The sequence below is a fragment of the Macrotis lagotis genome, chromosome 2 (assembly GCF_037893015.1).
Source record: "Macrotis lagotis isolate mMagLag1 chromosome 2, bilby.v1.9.chrom.fasta, whole genome shotgun sequence".
In the NCBI taxonomy this organism is placed as follows: Eukaryota; Metazoa; Chordata; class Mammalia; order Peramelemorphia; family Peramelidae; genus Macrotis; species Macrotis lagotis.
Genome location: NC_133659.1, coordinates 59,244,454 through 59,267,440, shown reverse-complemented (window position 1 = coordinate 59,267,440; position 22,987 = coordinate 59,244,454). Strand labels below are relative to the sequence as shown.

At 38.4% G+C, this 22,987-nt stretch overlaps 2 protein-coding genes across 5 annotated transcripts in view; one reads left to right on the top strand and one right to left on the bottom strand.

Annotated features, from left to right (window-relative positions):
• Positions 1-170: 170 nt before the first annotated feature.
• Positions 171-22,362, top strand: TADA1 (transcriptional adaptor 1). Its single transcript, XM_074221893.1, has 8 exons — positions 171-399; positions 8,640-8,731; positions 9,051-9,116; positions 10,870-10,967; positions 12,838-13,047; positions 14,847-14,998; positions 17,387-17,549; positions 17,884-22,362. The coding sequence occupies exons 1-8, from the start codon at positions 326-328 to the stop codon at positions 18,034-18,036; spliced, it is 1,008 nt and encodes a 335-aa protein (XP_074077994.1). The 5' UTR covers positions 171-325; the 3' UTR covers positions 18,037-22,362.
• The window catches only part of POGK (pogo transposable element derived with KRAB domain), a 34,868-nt gene continuing 30,169 nt past the window's right edge, over positions 18,289-22,987 (bottom strand). For 2 of the 4 annotated variants that reach the window (XM_074221889.1, XM_074221890.1), the window contains exon 6: positions 18,290-21,728. The gene's annotated coding sequence lies outside the window, so the exon portion shown is untranslated. Of the gene's footprint in view, positions 21,729-22,987 lie in introns of all 4 variants that reach the window. The other 2 variants (XM_074221892.1, XM_074221891.1) reach the window with 2 other exon arrangements.

Genomic DNA, 22,987 nt, shown 5'->3' with positions numbered 1-22,987 from the left:
CGCTGCACCGTGGGAAAGAGACAAAAGGGGGCTGAGGAGGAAGCGCCCCGGAGAGGGACGTCCGTGGTCACGTGATGCGGAGGGCGGGGAAAACGGGAGCTTGGGGGAGTGCGCACGCACGCACGCATACACGTGGGCGCTACGCGGCTGCCTTCGTCCTTCTCGCGAGAAAGGGAACAGGCTCCGAGAACTAAATAAAGGAGGGCTCGCGGGCTCGGCGGGAGGCGGGAGACGGAAGCGGCTTCAGCCTCCCGAGCCCCGGTCGGCTCCGATTGGTCTTTGCGGTCGCACACGCGCGGTCCTGCGGCCGGGAGTCAGGGCAGCGATGGCTACCTTCGTGAGCGAGCTGGAGGCGGCCAAGAAGAACCTGAGCGAGGCGCTGGGCGACAACGTGAAGCAGTGAGTGCGGCCCTTCCTACCGCTGGGGACCCCCGGGGCCCGGCCGGAGACCCCTCCTCCCGCCCCCGCCCTTCATTCTCGCCTCTTCCGGGGCTGCTTGGGCCGCGGGGAGGGAGTGGAAGGAGGGGCGCATGCGCGGGGCCCCGGCCGAGCCCTGCTGCCCCCTTCCTGCCTTCCCCTGGGCCCCGGCGGCGTCTCCATGGCGACGAGTCCCCGCCCTCCTGCCCAGCCCCGAAGGAGTCCTGTTAGTGGCTCCGCAGCCGGGTCTGGAGGGTGAAGAATTGATATAAAGCAGAGCCTGTATGCAGCGTCAAGAACAGCTACATATTAGAAATGCACGTTTACCGAAAAATCAGGGAATATTCGTAAAAAAGCTTTTAGCGCAGTGTCACGTGGAGGGCGCTATTTAAATACTTATTTTCCTCTCATTGAGCGCCTTCAGGGGTGCTAAGGGCTTCGAGCATAATCGAGAGCACTTGTAGCTAGCTTTCCAAAGTTTGCTAAAAGGGGCTGGGGGCTTTCCTCCGTTCTCCAAGGACAGCCAGAAGGTTCTGGTGGACCCGGCGGCCGGTGCACCTCTCCCCGTAGTTCTCGGTAGTAACAAAGTGTCCACCTTGTTCTCGGTAGTGACAAAGTGTCCACCTGTCTCCCTTGTTCTCGGTGGTAACAAAGTGTCCACCTCTCTGTTCTCCATAGTAACAAAGTGTCCACCTGGCTCCCTTGTTCTCGGTAGTGACAAAGTGTCTACCTCTCTCCCTTGTTCTCGGTAGTAACAAAGTGTCCACCTCTCTGTTCTCGATAGTAACAAAGTGTCCACCTCTCTTCCTTGTTCTCGGTAGTAACAAAGTGTCCGCCTCTCTTCCTTGTTCTCGGTAGTAACAAAGTATCCACTGTATGTTTAGCAACGTGCCCGGCGTTGCATATCCAAACAAAGGCAATCAAAAAAGATGCGTCCCTGAACTCGGGGGATTCTTAGTCTTATGGGAATTGTTGTTCAGTCACTTCAGCTGTTTCTGACTCCTTGTGACACCCCCCCCCCTTTGGGGTTTTCTTAGCACAGATCCCGGAAAGGTTGGCCATTTTCTTGACTAGTTCATTTTACAAAAGAGGAAATCGAAGCAAACGGGGTTTAGTGACTTTTCCAGAATCACACAGCAGGTGTCTCAGGTTGGATTTGAACTCATGATGAGTCTTTCTGCCTCCAGGGTGGGTACTCTCACCAAAAACTTTGAAGAGCTTGGACTGCTTTTGGAAAACAGTTTAACCTGCTTTTATTCTCTGTTTCAACTCTGGGCCCTTGAATCCAATATAATGTATAATATAATATAACATAACATAATATAACATAATGTTATATTATGTTTTGTCACATCATATTATGCCACATTATATCATATATACTACATAAATAATATGTTATATTTTATATAAAGATTTGTATATATATTTTATATAAAGATTTGTAAAGAGCTTGGCACAGACTTTTTATATATAAAATATATATAATGTATAATATGCACATAATATATGTAACATATATAATATAATGTGTAATAAACAACACAGTACACATGCATATATGAACATGTACTGTATTGTTTATTATATATAATGTATGTATAATATAATATATAACAAATAATACAGTACACATATGTATTGTGAACATGTACTGTATTACATATGCAATCTATAATGTACAGTAAATAATACAGTACATGCATGCATATATGAACATTACTGTATTATGTATGTAATATATAATAAATAATACAGTATGTGCATATGCATATATGAGCATGTCTCATCTATACATGAGAATCATTCACAATTCCTTGAAAGATACATAATAGAAACTAACGTGCTAATTAACTGATGATAAATAGTAAAGAAGCAGTAAGATGTGGGCTTGACATCTTGAGGGGTGGAGGAGATCCATTGCAGCACAATCCAGGGTAAAGTGGGAGTCCTTGTACTGGGGATACACATATAAAAGTGGGCTAGTCCTTGCCCTCAAGGAGTTTACATTCAAATAGAGGTAGATCTGGTAAGGCTGTTTTGGTCTAAAAATTCCAAAAAGTGGAAATAAAGGTAGTCAATTGAATGACCTTTTCAGTGGTAGTGGTCTTGATATATTTTTTTTTAGGTTTTTTTGCAAGGCAGTGGGGTTAAGTGACTTGCCCAAGGCCACACAGCTAGGTAATTAGTAAGTGTCTGAGGCCAGAGTTGAACTCTGGTACTCCTGACTCCAGGGCCAGTGCTCTATCCACTGCACCACCTAACTGTGCCTGGTTGTAATATTTTAATACAGTTCTCTGAGCAAGAATTTGGAGGGTGGGAGCAGGGTGCAGGTGTCAGGGAGCTGAGGGTTTAACATTTCCTGGCAGGTTCTCTAGGAGTCTGGTTTGGATAATGGGGCCTCAGTGGCATAGTGAGGGACTAAAAAACATTAAGAAACTCCTTAAGATAGGGACTTTGTGAATTTTACCTTTGTATCCCAGGGCTATCCCCATCTGGCATAATATAGGTGTTTAACATGTAAAAGACTCAGGTCTCTTCATTCAAGGTTTTTTTTTTAGGTTTTTGCAAGGCAAACGGGGTTAAGTGGCTTGCCCAAGGCCACACAGCTAGGTCATTATTAAGTGTCTGAGATCGGATTTGACTCCAGGGCCGGTGCTTTAGCCACTGCGCCACCTATCTGCCCCTTCATTCAAGTCTTGACACAAAATTTCTTCATTTGTAAAGTAGGGATGATCACCATGTACCTGCTTCACAGGGTTTTTGTTGTTGTTTTTAGTGAGAAAAGTAGGGGGCGGCTAGGTGGCGCAGTGGCTAAAGCACCAGCCCTGGAGTCAGGAGTACCTGGGTTCAAATCCGATCTCAGACACTTAATAATGACCTAGCTGTGTGGCCTTGGGCAAGCCACTTAACCCCGTTTGCCTTGCAAAAAAAAAAAACCTAAAAAAAAAAGTACCTTATTTCAGTGCTCTGTGATTGTGAGTTACTGTTGATAAGACCCTGTGCTGTTGCTGACTGGTACAAGCATGAGTAATAGCAGATTTTTGCCTTATTCACATAGGGAAGATCAGTTTAAGAAACTGACAAACGCTACAGAGTAGAAGATGGGGTGCATTTTTGTTGGTTTCACTCATGTCTGAGTTTTTTGGTGACTCCATTTGGGTTTTTTTTTTTGGCAGGAGTGGTTTGCCATTTTCTTCTCCAGCTCATTTTACAATTGAGGAAACTAAGGCAAACAGGATTAAATGACTTTCCCAGGATCACAAATGTCTGAGGCTGTATTTGAACTCAGGAACATGAGTCTGACCCCAGACCAGACATTCTAGCCACTTTGCCACCTAGCTCACTGATTTGAATGTGTGTCATGGAATGCTGACAATTGAGGAAATCAAGAAAGGCCTCTTAAAGGAGGTGACACTTGATTTAAACCTTGAATAGAGTTAGGGGTTTCATGAGCATGGGTGAGGAGAGGGGAAAAATCACCTGTACAAAGGCATGAAATTAGAAGATGGCACACAAGTTATAGGTACTGTAAAGTAGTTTAGATTTGTGTGTTGAGGGGGAGAGTAATGTATAATTTATCCTGGAAATGTAAATTGAAATCACAATAGGGAAAGTTCAAGTCTAACTGAGCACTCTCTGAGGGTTGGATGGAACAAGGAAAGCTTCAAGAAGTTGGCACTTGGGTTGTTCCTTGAAAAATGGGTGGAATTTCAGCAAGCATAGACTAGGAGAGGGCAGTCTAGGAGTAGGGAATGAAGGGAACAAATTCACTAATACAGGAAAACCTTGACTTCCAGCTCAGAGCCATCTCAGGAGTAATCCAGTTGGGGTAGAGGGTAGCTTACATGAAAGAAAGTAGCATGAGATAACCTTGACTACCAAGCTCAGTAGTTTGCATTCTGTGAGCAGAGGGGGAAGATTCTGTAGAGGACTGATATGATTTTAATTGTGCATTAGCATTCTAGCAGCTGTGAGGAGGATGTATTTAAGTGGAGAAAGACTGGTTAGGAAGCAATTTCAGTAAGTAGCTCATTCAGTAGGTAATGAGGCCTGAAACAAGGACTGCTGCACTGAAGATTGAAAGGAACAAGATTTTTAGAAGAGATCATAAGAATATGCAGGATTGTTTGGGGGTGGAGTAAAAAGAAAGAGGAGTCAACGTTTTTATGGGTGACTGGGGAAAATGTTGGTAAATTTTAAAAAGGGGGGGAAATTTAGGAGCAACAAAGATGATGAGATTGGTTGTGGACTCATTGAGTTTGAGGTACAAGTGATAGAGGCAGACATAAAAATACACTTAAGAAATTTGTTTAAAACTTGTGAGTCCAAGACTATTAGGCACTAGAGTACAATGAAAAGACAAGGGAAATGTCAGAAGGCCTGGCTTTAAGTTCAGTCACTGCAAGCTCTGCCATATAATTATCAATTTGATCTTGAGTAAGTTGGGCTCTCTGGACCTCTGTAAAATGTAGGCATTTAAGGAGGTGACTTCTAAAGTAATTTCTAGCTCTAAGTATGTGATTCTATGACAAAGGTGTAGGAGGCATCTACAAAAAGGTATTACTTGAAACTCTGTGAGTGGGATCTCCCAAGAGGGAGAGGACTAATAAAATCTCCTGGACCTTGTATAGCGCATAAACATTTCTTCATGTCATGAGGGAATATATTCCCACCTCACCTTGGCCTGTTTAAAATTGTTCTGTCTCTCCTGAGTTACTGCCATCTCTTTTCTTCCCTTATACTTCTCTTTCCTTCCAAATTTTTCCAAAATTCTTTCAGTGACTTCTTTTTACTCTTATATAATTTTATCCTTATATTATATTTACCTTGTATTATACACAACACACATACACACACATATCTTTATCAGATAGGTAAGGGTGTGTACTTGTGCATGTGTGCATTGTGCTGTTTCAATGAATAGAACTCTAGATCTGGGATCAAGAAGACTTGAGTTCAAATGTGGCCTTGGACCCTTTCCAACTTGGTGAACCTGGACAAGTCACTTCACTTGTTTGCCTTAATCTACTTAAGAAGGAAATGGCAGATCATTCTAGTGTCTTTCACAAGAAAGCCCTATGGGCAGTATGATTTATGGGTTCACAAACACTTGGAATCAACACAGCAACAACAACAGGGTACATGTCACTCCCCTCTCCCTGTTTTCAAAATACACATTAATGTAATTAAAGGTATAATTGTAGAAATACACATGATAAAAGAGGATTAGGTATGGAAAGGAAGTATTTACCTATAATGTAGACTAGTAAAATACAGCCAGGATATCATTGTGGCTGTGAGAATAAATGTTTACAAAGACTCAATGCCAAAGCACAGAGTTAAGTCATTAAATGTTTGACAGGTGCCTATGTCAAAGAACCCAGACTTCCTCATCCCATAAAGGGCTTGGTTTTCAAAAATCTATAACTTCATTAGTAGTTCTAAATTCAGAAGCTCTCCCTTCTCTTAATACTATGACAACTAAGGTATTCTGAACCATTTCTAGTTCCTGTACCTCTTAGCCTTCAGTTAATTGCCTCTTACCCTATATTCCATATTAAAAGAAATAAATTCTTGAGTTTTCCCATGCACATACACTTAAAAATCTTACCTAACTTTGTCTTTAATATGAAAGAAAAATTCTAGAAAATTATCATTCATGTGCATATAAGAAGAAAAATAAAGAAATTGACTTTAGTAGGATAATATAGTTACTTAAAAATCCTTAGTGTTTCCTCTCCCCTACCCCCCCAGCTATGAATATTCCAGGTTGGGATATGTTATAGATTATACCTAATCTCTCCAGAGGTTCTTCTTGGTTTAAAAACTTCATATATCTTAGATTACAGTATATTCAAGACTCTGCATGTTCTCTCCAGTCAGAGAAGAATGAGAAAACACCTGAACCTCCTTCATGGTGGAACCTGTTTCTCTTGCTAGAGTTCTTACTCTCTTGTTTAAACCTTTTTTCTGACCTTGTTTTATAAGTTTTTATAAGTTTTTGAGGAAGACTGCTTTTAAAGTTCTTCCTGAGTCAAATTTTCAAAAAAACAAGCCATTCCCCAATTGACAAATGGTCAAAGGATATGCAAAGGCAATTTACAGATGAGGAAATCAGAGCGATCTATAGTCATATGAAAAATTGCTCTAAATCACTACTTATTAGAGAAATTCAAATTAAAGCCTCTCTGAGATACCATCTCACACCTCTCAGACTGGCCAATATGACTAGAAAGGACAATGATCAATGTTGGAATGGATGTGGGAAGTCCGGGACACTAATACATTGTTGGTGGAGCTGTGGACTCATCCAACCTTTCTGGAGAGCAATTTGGAATTATGCCCAAAGGACAACAAAAATGTGCATATCCAGAACTCATTTGGGGGGCAACTAGGTGGTACAGTAGATAGAGCCCCAGCCCTGGAGTCAGGAGTACCTGAGTTCAAATCCTGCCTCAGACACTTAATAATTACCTAGCTGTGGGGCCTTGGTTTCTATTTACCTTTTTATGCATCTCTTGAGTTTTGTATTTGGAGATCAAATTTTCTTTTCACTTCTAATCTTTTTATCAGGTAAGCTGGCAGCTAAGTGACACAGTGCATAGTGCACTGGCCTTGAAATTAGGAGAATGAAAGTTCTGAATCTGGTCTCAGACACTTGACTCTTGATAGCTCTGTGACCTTGTACAAGTCACTTAACTTTGCCTCCCATCTAGGCCATCTCCAGTTGTCATGATTCATATCTGGCCCCTGGAATCCAGATGACTAGAGGAGAAAGTGAGGCTGGTGACTCAGCACAGCCTTTCCCCCCCTCTCCTTCAAATCCAATTTATGTGTATATTGTGGGATCATTTCCTTGATGTCATGGTCTTTGAGAATGAAAGATATTAGTGATCCACTTGTGTGCCACAGAGATAGATCCTTGCATAGAGTTTAGTTATTCTATTTTTTATTTGAATTTGATATCCCCAATAAAGAGAAGTCATAGACTTTTAGGTGTATCATCTGGTCTAAGGTTCTGAAGTTTTTTTTTGTGTCACAGATGCCTTTAGCAGTCTGGTGAAACATGAATTATAATTTTTTGCATAAAATGAAATACTGAGCATTACAAAGAAAACCAATTATATTAGAATAAAGGTATATTTTTTCCTGTACAAATCTGTGGATCCCCAAAATCTATTCATAAAGTCCAAGTTAGAATTCTTGATTTAGTCTAACCCTCTCATTTTACAGATCAGAGAGTGATTTGCCCAGAACCCAAATTGTCTTGTTTCCAAATGTAGTGTTTTTCCTATTGAAACATGACCCTTAATAAGTAAACACAATGTAAGTTGAGACTAGAAACACAATAAACAACCAAGAGAATCAGAATAGGCCTCAGAGTGCTTGAAGAATAACAACATTTTTAGAGAAAAAGACCCATTCAAATTGGTATTACATTAGTGGGGTGGTCTAGTCTGCCTAGAAACTAGGTTTGAGTGATTTCTTTCCTCAGTCTACAAGACAATCTGAGTTCACTAAATTGTCTTATTACAGATCTTTCACATAGAACTTTTAGGAGATGATGTAAATATTAGAAAATTGGGTAAGGATCCACTTAAACTTGACCATAAATTGCCTTTTGGATGAATTTTAGTGTGAAAATGGGAGTAACAGCTACATAAGTGTGCAGCTAAATGGGTGTTAATATAAAAATTCTTTCCTGTCACTTAAACAGATATTACTAGTTATAATAATAAGTTAGAGAATAAAAGTCTTTGAATTTACTGCTTTTCATTTCTAGGAGCTGACTTTTTTCTGTGTTTAAAATAACTTTGACTTGCAGGTCTTTGGGAATTCCCAAGAAACTGAGTCTTTGTGGTGTTGAAAATCCAGCATTTGAACTGTTCAGCTTAATGCCTGACTGATTTCATTTAATTTAATCATTACCCTTGTTTATTAATATTAAATATGAAATATAAGGCATTAGAAAGATTTAAGGGAGTAATTGGATGACCAACTATTTGAGAACTAAATTCTTCTCTTTTTCTTTTGGTTTTTACTCACTCCTACAATATGTCAAGGCCTAACATTTGATTAAAAAAAAGGTCTTTCTGTTGTTTTAAATTAAGTCTTAAGTTCTATTCCTGGTGTTTGTAAGACAATACTTTCTAAGGCCAAAAGTTATATTTTGACAAGAATCAAAATGTGTACTTCTTGTCTCTCTCCTCTCCATGCAGATATTGGGCTAACTTGAAATTGTGGTTCAAGCAGAAGATCAGCAAAGAAGAATTTGACTTGGAAGCTCATCGACTTCTCACACAGGAAAATGGTATTTAAAAAAAGTCTCATAATTATTGGAAATTGTTTTTGTTCTGATTCTATTCCCCCACAAAAGAGGTACAATGGGCCACATCTATTTAATGTAATTGCATAAAATTTTAATTTATGTGTAGATAAAGTTATTCTTTCAAAATGTACATTGAGCAAAGACACTAGAATTATATACTTGGAGAATCCAAAATTTTCTTAGAAGTCTAGATTTACCTAGTAATTGCCTTACGTTGCAAATGCTTTTGTGTTTATAGTAGTGTTTTATTTGTGCTTATAGTGGTGTTGTATTTAATTTGCGGCAAACTTTACTTTTCCAGTACATTCCCACAATGATTTCCTCTTGGCTATTCTCACTCGGTGTCAGATTTTAGTTTCTGCACCAGGTAAGTTGGATTTTTTTTTTTTTTTGAGGGGAACAGGGAATGACAAACACAGTCTAGTAAAATTACTCCTGTGTCATCATTTCATAGACGGTTTTAATGCCTTTGTCCTTTGATGTGTCCTTTGATACCCAAGAAGAAAAATGCTCAATTCAAATTTCATTGGAATACTTTTCTTAAATCTACCCTTTTCTTAAAAAAATTTTATTTAAGACATTGGGGTTAAGTGACTTGTCCAAGGTCACACAGCTAGGCAATTATTAAGTGTCTGAGGACAAATTTGAACTCAGTCCCTCCTGACTCTAGGGCCAGTGCTCTATGCACTACTATGCTGCCCACCCTTTTCTTTCTATTTAGTTTCTTACTTATTTCTTGGGCATCAGTTTGTTTGGGGAGATGGTTGGAAAGTGAAACAGTGGAGAATTAGTCAGGGGTGACATCAAACTCAGGTTCATGGGGTTTCAAAAAGATGAAGAATGAATGAAAGAGATGGATGTTTGGAGCAGTGGCTCTAGGTCAGGTACAGATAAAATGAAAAATCAAGTGGGAGTAGTCTAGGAGAACCCAGGACTTTCCAGGAGGTTGGGTTTTTATGTGATATCTTCCTTTAATAATTAAAGTATCCTCCTCTGAAATGTTGTTCAGAGTTCATCATATTCTCATGTCAGTCAACAAATTGTGTGTCACCCCTTGTCTAGCACTGAGGATACAAAGACAAAAAATCCTCCGCTGCCTCTCCAGGAGCTTCCAGTCACTACCTGTCAAAAGGGGGGTTGTTGGAAATGAAATGATGATGAAATGATCGGGGGGAGATGAGAGATGTGTGGTTCGTTAATTTTCTCCTCAGAGCTGAAAGAAATCTGGGTAGAGAAATGGGGGAGCAGTAGTTCTTCTGCCCAGGTTACTTAAGCTTCCAGTGGCAGAGACTTTTACTGTCCACGTTGTTAGGTTGTTTGTATCCTTCTGTCTTTTTTATCAGTAAATTAAATATTTGAGAACTGGATCATCAAAAGCCTAATGCTTCATTCTGGGACTGATGTTTCATCCCACTTTTCTCCATTGACGTTTTCATTTTTCAGCCATTTTTTTCCTTGTACCCCTTTACAAAGAGAGGATAGAGTTAGCTGTCTGGACTCTATCTTTGCAGCCCACAAGACTCTGAGACAGTGGTGAATTTCTGTGAAAACTATCTTTCATAGAGCAAGCTGCCATATGGATTGGATAGAATCCTCCAAGCTAGGAAGAGTTGAATTCAGGTTATACCTCTAATAGGCTGTGTGACTATTGGCAAGACATTTAACCCTCAGTACTGTAGACTAGGGGACCAAATCTAGCCTTTTTTTTTGTTTTTTTGTACAGCCCCAAAATAAGAATGATTTTTAAAAGATTAAAAAATAGGTAAAAATTATTCTTTACTCCTTGCTTGTACAAAAACAGGTGATGGACCAGACCTGGCATGAGTTTGCCAACCCTGACTCTAGGTGGATTTTATTTCTAAGATTACAAGTTGCAGAGTAGGTGCCAGTTTGGATTGGTGGAAGAAATTTCCTCACCTGGGAGTTAGATCCCAATACCACTGAAATTGCAGATCTGGAACTGAGGTCCTAGAAAATAAATGATTTGGAGAGTGAATTAGAATCTAAGTACATACAATCTTTTTTCTTACATGTCTTATATTTTCTAAGAAAAATATATTTCATTGCTGTTAGTATCTTTATTGTTGTTATGAATCCATGTTATTTTTTTTGCCTTTTAGAGGGTGCTGGGTCTTTACCCTGGACAGGAGGTTCTGCAGCTAAACCTGGAAAACCCAAAGGAAAGAAAAAACTTTCTTCAGTTCGACAGAAATTTGATGTAAGTTATTTTCTGAATGAGGTTGTTAACAGTTTAAGAAATTTCATTTAGTTTTTTAAAATAGTATTTTTCCAAAGAAGTAGAATGTTCAAAAAACACTAACTTTAGGGGGGAAAAAAAGATGTGCTACTTCAAAGTGGTAATTGGTTTTATAAATTCTTGTGTGTGCAATATATCTTGTGTGTTTACAGTTCTTTTCCCTTACTGTTTGCATCCCAATTTATTGTAATCATTATGAATATTTAGTTAACCAAAAGCAAAACCTATTTAAACTTTGCTAGTCATACGTATACAGAAGGGGCCATAAAGACCAAGTCCAACAGGCTCTTTATTTTCTTGAATTCATTTTTTTTTAGGCTCTTTATTTTCAATGAAGAAATAAGTTGTGACTTGTCTAGAGTTGCATAGCTAGTTAGTGATAGAGTGACATGAGATAGGAACCAGATTTCTAGACTCTAAACTTTTGCTCTTTCCCCTGCACTTTGCTATAGTGTTTTTTTTTTTCTGCAAGGCTATGGGGTTAAGTGACTTCCCCAAAGTCACACATCTAGGTAATTATTTTTAAATATCTGAGGCTAGATTTGAACTCTGGTCCTCCTGACTCCAGGTCTTGTGCTCTATCCACTGCACTACCTAGCTGTCCCCTGCAATAGTGTTTTAGAATCAATCTTAACACTCATGGTGGTCTTCATGTCTGTATTTTGTTTTAGTACTTCAGTATATTCTATATTTAAGGTATGTCGTAAGACTTGTCTTTTGTCCCAGGTATTATTGTACTTACCTTGAGTAATAGGGACTTGTAATTAGCTTCTATGACTGGCTTCATTCTAGCTGTTCAGCTTAAGTATTGCCCTTCTTCACATATTCTGTATTCATTCATGCTAGATTAATCCTGTCTTTGAATTTGAGTTTTCATTTTCATGCTTTCATGCCTTGGACACACACACACTACATCCCTTTTGTTCACATTTCAGAAACCACTTCAGGACTAAAGTGTACCTCCTGAAGCCTTCTTTGGTCTTTCCCATCTTCCCTCTCCCCTTCACCCAGTTGTAGATATTCTCATCTTCAACTTTCTTTGTAATTTTTCTTTTTTATAAATGTGTTTCGCCTCCCTGCAAAGAATGTAAGCTTTTGAGTACTCTAATTTGTCCCCAATGCTTTGCTTTTAATTATGTACTTAGTATATGTTGCTATCTATTTTATTTTATGCACTTAAAAATATTATCTTGAGAAAGTGATCTGACAGAAATAAGAGACTAAGAACCCCAGGTTTGAAAACTGACTTCGTGCTTCTTCAACATTGTCATCAAGACTGTTTAATTGATTATATAAGCATTTTTGATATGTAAGGAAAGTTTTGATACTTCATATAGTCTTGAAACTTAGTTACTGACAAGCTTAATCCAGGAAAAATGTTCTTGTTATTTCAGTTCAGAACCCTTTTATGTACTTCTCTTATTTTCCACCTACCTATAATTATTCTCTAGTGGAGGGCCTTGCCAGCTGTAGGCACCAAATAATTGAAATGACTTGAGAGCCATCTGATTACAATAGAACCTCCTACATTGTATGCTCATTAGTTTTCTTAAATTTCATTTATGTTTCATAAAGTGCAGAAAGTTTATTTCTAAGCTAGAATAAGCAAGTAGATGCCTGCTTTCAGTATTGCTAGTGATTGATTGAAGTGATTGCTTCTGCACATGTTATTTTTTTTTTTAGTTTTCCTTTGGATACATATAGTTACAGTTGGTACACTGAGAAACTTGAGTCCATTTAAAATACATGTGGAATTTCTGTTGGTCATTTCTGTTTGTACTTTGTTCTAATTCACTCTTAGGAGTAACAACATCTGTTATTACCCCCACAGCATAGATTCCAGCCTCAGAATCCATTGTCAGGAGCCCAGCAGTTTGTGGCAAAGGATCCACAGGATGATGATGATTTGAAACTTTGTTCTCATACAATGATGCTTCCTACTCGGGGCCAACTGGAAGGGAGAATGATAGTAACTGCGTATGAGCATGGCCTGGACAATGTCACCGAAGAGGCAGTGACTGCTGTTGTATATGCAGTGGAGGTTAGGTGGTTGCCATAAAATAAAAGTGTGTCCCATATTTTATTAAGAAGAATGTTTATAGGAGGGGCAGCTAGGTGGCGCAGTGGATAAAGCACCAGCCCTGGAGTCAGGAGTACTGGGGTTCAAATCTGGTCTCATATGCTTAATAATTACCTAGCTGTGTGGCCTTGGGCAAGCTACTTAACACCATTTGCCTTGCAAAAAACCTAAAAAAAAGAATGTAGGATATGATGATATCACAGAATAAGATATAAAACTGCCTCTCCAATTTTTGATTTCTAAGAATTAAAATCCTTGTTATTACCAGGTCATCAGTTAAAATATTCCTGTGCATTTTTAGAAGGGCAGCTTTCAAGAGAAGTATTTATTCTTTATTAATTCTTAATTTTTAATCATGATTCTTAATATTTAGTTTTCCTTGAAAATGGACATGGTACAATGGCAAAGTTTAGAATTAAGATCTTTATTCTGGTCTAACTCCTTTGCTTTTTGAACTCTTTGCCCTTGGGCAAAATCCCTTAATATTTCTGAACTTCTGATTTCTCATCTTTGATATGGAGATAAGGAGACTTGCATGGTTGTCAGGAGATCAAATAGGACAATTATGTGAAAAATGCAAACAGTTTAAAGGTCTCTACCAATCTGTGGGTGGGGATCCCTGGACAAAATCCTCCTCTTAGACCTGGCAATATTGTGGATGCCTTACACATAGGAAATGAGCCACACATTTATTGAATGTCTTAATTTGATCGGTCAGTTTTTCCTTAAATTTGCCTCTTAGATTTTTTTTTTTGTAGGCCTTTTCTTCTTTAATAGAAATTGTAATGGCCAAAATTTGTGCACCTCAAAATAGATTTGGGGGATTTCATTAAGCTTTTAATTGCCATGTTCAACCAATAATAGACCACCCTTATAAAAAAAGACTATAAAAAATACGTTTTAGGTTTTAAAAGGTATTTGGTTGGGGCAGCTAGGTGGTGCAGTGGATAGAGCACCAGCCTTGGAGTCAGGAGTACCTGGGTTCAAATGTGACCTCAGACACTTCATAATTACCTAGCCATGCGGCCTTGGGCAAGCCACTTAACCAAACAAACAGATAAAAGGTATTTGGTTTCATAAATGTCATAATACAATTGAATTACCATTTTAGGGGGTTTGACTAGTCAGATCCTGAAATGATGCTTTGCATTTGAAAATCTTTCCTTATTGGTAGTGGGGAAATGGAACTTATTTTTCACTTTGTCTTTTGCTCATTTCCTTTTTCCTTTTAGTTGTGTTAAAATATAAAAGTTCAGTTGTATTTTGCTAAAGGTTTTCTTTCTTTTTTGCAGAATTGGCTACCTAGTGCTGATTTAGAAGTCTTGTTGTTTGAACTAACCATACTTACAAATGAAAAGAAGGCCAGATTTGTTTCCAGGTGTTTAGTGTATTTAGTCTTATAATAAAATTGATTCATCCTATGTGAACTTGGGTTTGGGAGAAAGAATAAAATTGAATTTTTAAGGTTATTGCTTTTATTTTATTGTAGCTCTTTGAAAATTAGATTGTTATACAGAGCAAGCCAGTCTTAGAATAGGGCTAAAGAAAAAAAAAGATTGTCATTCTTTTCTTTCCCCTACACTCTCCAACTATGTTGCAGCTATAGCAGTCTCATGAATTTCTGCTTCATTTCCAATATGAATTAATTTGTTCTATTCTTCCTACCTAATAAATTCTAATAATAGTTAAGAGATCAGTGACAGTTTTATGATTTTTTTCTTAAAGAGAATTCAAAGCTATATGTGTTTATTTTTTTATAGAATCACCTAAAAGATATTCTGACATCAGTGGTATCAAGAAGAAAAGCTTACCGATTACGAGATGGTCATTTTAAATATGCATTTGGTAGCAATGTGAATCCACAGCCTTACCTAAAGAATAGCGTGGTAGCTTACAATAACTTAATTGAATGGTAAGTGGAATTTTGAAAAATTGCCTATTAAATTCTTTTCATTATTCAATGACTAAGAGATAAATGACCAGCTCCTAAAAGATAAACGATTATTTTAATTATCATGTCCAGCCAGAGTACTTTGGACAATTCTGTTTCACTCCCTTTTCCCCATTTCATTCTTCTTTCCTTCATCCTTATGTTGCATTCAGTAGCATAATTCAGAATTCTTATATTTGGTGAGAGGTTCTAGAGTTTGACTTGCTTCAATGTCATGATCCCTACCCTATACATCTACTTCATTTCCTCCCTCTCCAAAGTATCTAGGGTGAAATGAAGATTTGTTTTTAGAATTCATTCCCTATTGGAAGGGCAGTACCTCCAAGCTGGCAGAATCCAGACCTAGAGGGATTGGGAAATTCCTGCTTTCTATCTTATATTTCTTTTCTTTAGCCTTCTTTACTGGTCTCAGTTGAATGCCATCATACTGCTTTATCAAATTAATTGTACTTATGTACCTATTTCTTTAATATTTTTTCTGGGACCCATTGACAGCTTCTTTATATTTTAATACAACTTACCCTCCTTTCAAATAAAGTGTTATATTTTTTTCAACCATTGGGGAAAAAGATATTGTAATATTTTCTTTTCAGCAGAAGCTAAGTTTCTATCTGAGCACTGGTCTTTTTCTCTATAGTTCAAGTTGAAGGGGGGGAGAACCAGGGTGCTAATAGTAAGGCTTGACAAGAGATACTGACCATGGAGAGTGAAATAATAAGACAAAGCAGGGAATAAGGTAATGAAAAGGATGAGTGCAAGAGTGTGAGAGTGGAAAGGAGGAGGTATCTAATCAGTATCAATGTAGAGGCACTATCTTGGAGACAGGAAAGTAATTTAGATTCTTTTAAATATTGTTGTTCTGGGGCAGCTAGGTGGCTCAGTGAATAAAGCACCAGCCCTGGAGTCAGGAGTACTTGAATTCAAATCTGGTCTCAGACACTTAATAATTACCTAGCTGTGTGGCCTTGAGCAAGCCACTTAACCCCATTTGTCTTGAAAAAACCTTAAAAAAATATTGTTGTTCTGAATTTTAGTTCTTAGATTTTTGTTTTGATCCCCCTCTGGCAGCAAGCGGTGTTCTAAGCTTCTTTTTCCCTCTATGGAAAAGCCACCTTTCTCCAACTTGAATATGACACCAGTGTTCCTGGAGAGGGCAGTGTCCCCTCCTTTTCACCAGCCAGGCCCTGCTGTGGCTTTACTTTGAAATGCTTATCAGGATGGCAAGGTGATTTAGGGAACTGTTGAACTGACCCTCTGTCTATGTTAAGAGTTCTTTTACTGTGTAAAAAAGGGACTCAAATTTCTCAGACTCAAGTATGAGATTTTTTGTTTGCCATTCTGTATAGAATTAGAATGATTTCTATTAAAGGCAGATTGCAAAATTGTGTGTATTAGGTATCCTGAGTACTCATGGCCCCTAATCCTAAAGGATTGTGATGAATTTGCTTTTCTTGGCTTTTTTTTTCTAATCACAGAAAAATCCTAATATGTTTTCTAAAGTTGTACAGCTAATCATATTTGATATCTTTAGTACATCTCATTTTCATCTCCTCTCTTATTCCATTTCTTTAATCTGGATTACAAGATAAAGAAGGATGAAACCAAATTTTATATTGCTTTTATCAGTGTCTCACGGCTTAGGTCAGTGCCTTATCCTTACTGGGAACCCAGTGAATTCTGATGGAAAGTACAAGTTAAAGTACTATACTGTTCTGAATAGGGTTAACTGTAATAGGTAGGGTTTATGCTTTTCAAGCATCTGTTATCTAATAGCCACATAAAACATGTTAGTGTTAATACTGAAAAAGTTAACAAAGCCTGGTAGACAAATTTGGTTTGAGGAACTGTGGCCTAGAAACAGCTGTTGAGCCCGGCAGACAGCTGCTGCCAAGTAGAAATATCTAGGTCTTTCTATCTCTGGCCTTGATCAAGTGCTCACAAATTCAATAGGGAGGTAGGTTCTCCAGAGAATGTTAAAAGAATTGCTTTTTAAATGAAGAATGATGTATAACAAGCGCATAGAGATTCCATTTGCTCAAGTGACCGCAATGAATAGAAGCTGTAGGATAGGTAGGGCTTTTCCATGTCCGGCATCAGCAGTTTACTAGAGCTGCACAAAATATTTGTGTTAGAAAACTACCTAGGATCTGAGACACACTTGCCCTGGAGTGACAGACAGCTGCTTAAAATCACCCATCAATGGAGCCTCTTCAGGGTCCCACAAACTAGACAGAAAGGAGGTTGTTGTGCTTATAAAATGAAGCCCGTTTTTTAGGTCCACAGCTACCCAACTTGCTCAAGTGTGGTCACATCTTTGTTTACGAAGGCTTTGCCTTTGCTTTCTTTCAGCCCGCCAGCATATTCTGTCCCTTCTATCGGTCAGAACCCAGCCTCCCACCCACCCCCCGACGATGCCGAGCAGCAGGCCGCTCTCCTGTTAGCTTGCTCAGGGGATACGTTACCAGCTTCACTGCCTCCTGTAAACATGTATGACCTTTTTGAAGCTTTACAGGTAAATTGCTGCCTGCTGAATATGAAGCTGTATTGATAGATTTAAGAATTCTCTAAGCTTGAAAAGGCTAGTAACTTTTCCACATTGGCCAGTTATCAGGCATGTTGCACAAGTCCTGTTCAGAAGCTATTGCCACTGCCAGCATTCTTTAATATAGCTAAAGAAATGTTGTTTATTTTCTTTTCTTATTTAAAAATTGTTAATGATAACATGGTCAGTTTATTCCTGGTTCTGATTTGAGTCTATTAATTTGCATGGTATTTGTGTGTCTTTTGTTTTATTAATGAAAATAGGTGCCAAAACATATTTAGGAATATTTTATCTTAAATTGTAGGTGCACAGAGAAGTGATTCCTACCCATACAGTATATGCCTTGAACATTGAAAGGATCATCATGAAGCTCTGGCATCCAAATCATGAAGAACTTCAACAGGACAAAATTCATCGCCAGCGCCTGGCAGCCCGGGAGGGGCTGCTGCTTTGTTGATGCGACCTTTAGCAGACGGATGTCTGAGAACTGGATTTTGTGTCTACATTTCAAGGCTGAAATGTGCAGTGCATAATCACTTCCTATGGAAATGACTTGTTTATTGTATTTATGTATTTATGTGCTACTATGAAGCCATAGCATAAACCTGACCTTTGTTGATGAGCTATCCCAGATACCATCCTTGTGCCCCCCCCCCCCAACTAACCCCCTTTCCCAGAGCAGATGCTGTTTCTGCTTTTGGAATTCAAAGCTATTCACTTGAGAAATTTAGTACCAAGGACTAGCTGGAATGTAGCCTTGGGCCCTGCAGTTAGTTTGTCTGTTTTGTGTGAGTAATTGTGTTTGAAAAGCTTTTATGTGCCCTCTTTTCTATGATCAGAAGAAAGATCCAGGTTTTGAGTGAAGGACTGTTGATCCTCCACATTCCAGCAGAACAATAGTAGGCATTTTCAGAAATCCAAAAAACCATTTCAATGTTATATTTAAATGATGTAAATAGTCCCCTTATAATCCAGTTGTTTTAGCTCCATACAATCATAATTGTGGCAGATGGCTACATGCCTTTACTTTGTATTAAATCTACTGTTCAGGAATGTAGTAATAAACACAAAATTACTTTCAAAATTAACATTTCTCCATGGAGTTAGCCTTTTTGCCAAGTCCTTAGGACCACCATTTTGTCACACATACAGAATAATTTGTGCTTTGTAGTTGGGTCTTCTTGATTTAAAGTTACATGACTTTAATTAAAATAAATTCTAGCTGTATTTCTGATGCCATCTGGAAATTGAAGTGATGTAGGCAGACCAGTTAAAAATACAGTTGTATTTTATGTATACATATACCTATATTACCTATAAATGTTGTTCTGATGAAGTCATTATCCTTTGATGTTATAAATTGGGACTCTTAAGAATAATTTTTTTAAAAATGACAAAAAATATGGTAAATACTGCCCCCCCACGGGACTGAACATTACATGGAATACTGCTTTATGTGTACTCAGCAGAACTTCCCAAGTCACCTATGAGGTTTTGTGATGTCTAAAATAAGTGCTAATCTGGATTTAAAATGGACTTTATAGTCTGGGGGTTTGAAGGTTTTTTTTTTTTAACTGATCTACCTATCTAAACCTTTTTCCTTGAATAGCTATAGTTGAATAGTAAAGATTAAACAAGAGTTAATTTTTTTCCTGTGTTTTCATGCTGCTCTTGGTTAGCAGACTTAAAAACCTTGTTTAAGATGCTTCTGATTTTATTTTATATTTATGATAGATAACAGGAAGAGGTGTAATTCTACATTTGTGTTCTGTCAGTGGAAGGACCATGCCTAAATGGATTTTACAGGTCATTAAACTGGTTCATTGATTTTGTTTTTTCATTGACTTTTATAAAAAACACGTGTTTGTTTCCTTTACTGACAACATGATATAAATATACTTCCACTAATCATCTGAGCCAAGTTGTCACCCTGAGAAGCTCTATTCTTCTTATGTTTCATATTTGATTTGAGGTTCAAAATGTAAAATGAAGGAGGATGTGCAATATCCTGAAGAGGGGACAACAAAACTTAAAAGTGAAATAAAACCACCAGTCTTTATTTTTATTATCAAATTTTATTGGGGTTAATTTCTACCTACCTTCTATTTCAGCTATCTCTGATTCTGAGTCCAGGAAAACAAATATATGCTACAGTCATTATAAGTAATAGTTCTGTAAAAGTGTTGGGGCTTTGAGGCATAGATCATAATTAAATCAGTGGAAGAACATGTGAGCCCCGAAAAACCCTGACATTAGAACTGTTACTTTAAAAGATTTCTATGGTATGATGCACCCTGTCAGATGCTGATGAGAGGCAGTGTGGTGTAGGAGTTGGCCTATGCTGGCTGTGTGACCCTGGGCAAGTCACTTCTCAGTGCTCTAGGCAACTCTGAGATCTACACTGGCAAAAGGAGCCACCCTGGGGGCAATTCCCTCTACCAGGGCAATCACAGGTTTGGATCAACCACCACCAAAAAGATGCCAATGAAGAAATGGGATTGTTCACAAAATGTAACAAATGCTGATTAATTCACTGCCCAGCTTTCCCAGTGGAAAAAAAAAATTACCTAACCTCTAACCCATAATCCTGAAATTTAGGTCACAAGATTCTTGAACCTCCCAGTACAAGATAACCTCTCAGTTACAGATGATTTAGGGTAACATAAAGGGGATAAGGGAAGGGATAAGACTAGCTAAAATTGGAGGGGGTATGTGACAAGAAGTTGGAACTGAAAGCCAGTTCCAGTAACAGTTGAGAGGGAATGTGAAGATATACTAGGGGAGAGAAGCACTTCTGCAAAAATGCAGTTCAAAGGAAGATAATGAAATTTAGTCAAATGTCATTTATCCTGCAGAAAGAAGTTAGACTGAATTGGAGCCACCATTTTCCTGGTGGAAAAATAAGTGAAAAAGGCATTCGAAAGGTTATGTCCCTGTAGAGAACCTGAGTCCCTGGTCAGAAATAGGGAGTTTTAGGAAGGCAAGAGCGGTTTACTAGCAGTGGAAAAGTGAGCTGAGAAAACAGCAAGAGAAAGGTAACTGGTATTTAGATAAGATACAATGATTTGGTATTGAATTAGCATTTCTGATTGTAGCTTTGTCCATGAGCTTCTGTTACACTTGCCAGGTATAGGCAGCTTTGAACAGAAGCTTTCCTACCTCTCAAATTTGTAAAGATAAAATGAACCCACCTCTTTTTTTCAAGGGGTGGTGGTGTTACCTTCAAGATTTTAAATGGCAGTGGCAAAGGCTCAAGTCTCCTCACTGCCCTTGTAAAGATAAAACTTATCAAAAACTAGCAAAATGAGTAACAGAGAAGTTCATGGACTTTGTACCATATACAGTAGATAATTTATGGGAACTACTGTTGGCAGCCGGAATAGCCTTTGTATCAATTGCCGCCTTGGCTTTAAATATAATGGGGAAAATATCCCGGAAGTCAATGTTTTGAGACTAGAAAAAGTCTAGCTGCCTGCTAATTTGGGAGGGTAAATAAGTACAGAATAGTCTATTTTATCCTATGTCTTCCATCCTAACCTAGTTTAGTGTCTATAGAAGCATTTTATCCTGCGGCACCAGTTCTGGATGTCTTTTCCTTATCTTGCCATTAACAGTATCTGGTTTTTCCAGTAAGACAGGAAAATATAAAGAAGAAATCCTAAGTGATAACTACATGCAGCTACAGAACCACCTTCCCACTTGTGACTTAATGGGATGGCGTTTGGGGAACATTCTCAAAGGCAGAATAAAACAAATAATATTGACGTTTTTCCCCACAGAAAGGACAGTGGTAGGGCTTGTCTCCTATGTGATGTTTCTGGTGATGCACAAATGGGCTTTTCTCCATGAAATGCCTCTGTCACCCATGATATTTACAGGCTGCTTCTGGTGGGCACTTGGTAATCTTCGAGACAGTGCCACAGACAGAACAGAAGCTCAGTTTTTCTTTTTCCACATCCAATTTCACATGAAAATGTCTCTCCTGAGGGGAAGGGCTCTGCGTTCTTGGGAGGGGATGCACTCGTGGCTCATCTTACCCAGGCTTTTCTGACCAACTTGGCATTTTCCTGATGTTTCCTGTGCATCTTCATCCCTTGGATCTTCCTGAGGATTTTCTTCCTCAGTTGTTTCCATTCACAGTTCCATTTGCTGGAATAAAGAGAGAATCCAAGTACAAATCAGTCCTTGGTTTTAGAAGAAAATAAAGTGCAGATCAAAATTCTTCATGATTTTTTTCCCCCCAAAATCATGGTCAGACTTTCAAAATGGTGTGGTAGGAAAACATAAAATTCTTCCACATTGTCTCTTTTGCCCCTTTCCCCCTCCATTGTTTTCTTAATCTCAAATAAAGGAATGAAAGATGTGATGAGAAATGACAGGTCTAGATAGATGAGAACTCATGAATCATATCTGAACAAGATACTACACACCCTGATTCTCTGCTATGAATAAACCATCCTTGAGAAAGTCTGGGTCCTGTCCATTTGCCAAATCTAATAGGTACCTTTCTCAGGAAATTATGCCCAATGCAACTAAAAGAACAAAAAGGAAAAGGAAAGAACAAAACCTGCTTTCTAAATTCAGTTTCATAATCCTAGAAACAGGTTCTGGGAAGAGGAGGCAAGTATGATGGCAAGATAGAATAAGTTATAGGACTAGTGGTGTGGTACACACTCAGACAATATAAGAACAGTTATGAACCAGATAATGGTCTTCCCTGAAACCATTAAGGTCCTAAGGCTCACTTACCCTAACCTAAACTCTAATCAGCTCTTTACTGGTTCCACTAAATATAAACTCTGAACTAAACTGGGTAATTGGGTTACTGTTCCACAATTTAAAGGGGGGGGGGGAGTGGGAGGGGGATTCCTTTGGAGAAACCAAGGAGAGGTACTCCTAAAGTTTAAGAGGTTTAACAAGTATCAATATTATTTCAAATAGCAATATTGTTTCATCTCACTAAAAAAGTGGGATTGTCCCTGACTTCAAAAAAATGTATTTAGAAGAACAATTCAAATTGTTATAAGGTGGAACATGTAGATAACAATATATAATGAGATTGTATCTCTGTTGGTATAATTCTTCTTTGCTCCTATTGTAGGAGGTTATAAGAATCACCCTCCTTGCCTTCCAGGACACAGCCCCATTTCCTGTACAATTAGTTGGTGTCTGTTGGAATCTCTATTCTTCCTTATTTAAATCATCTTTGGGGACCTATAATCTTGTATTTTCTACGTATACACATAGCTGCCCTAGTTAACTAGCTTCTCTAAATAGAGGGAAAATGCCATAAATTAAAAAAAAAACCCAAAACAACTTTCTAGCTTAAAAAGTTCTTTCACATAGCTCTTGTCCATAACTTGTTTTGTTCTTGCTGTCTCTTCAGATATCTATGACCTAAAAGGAAA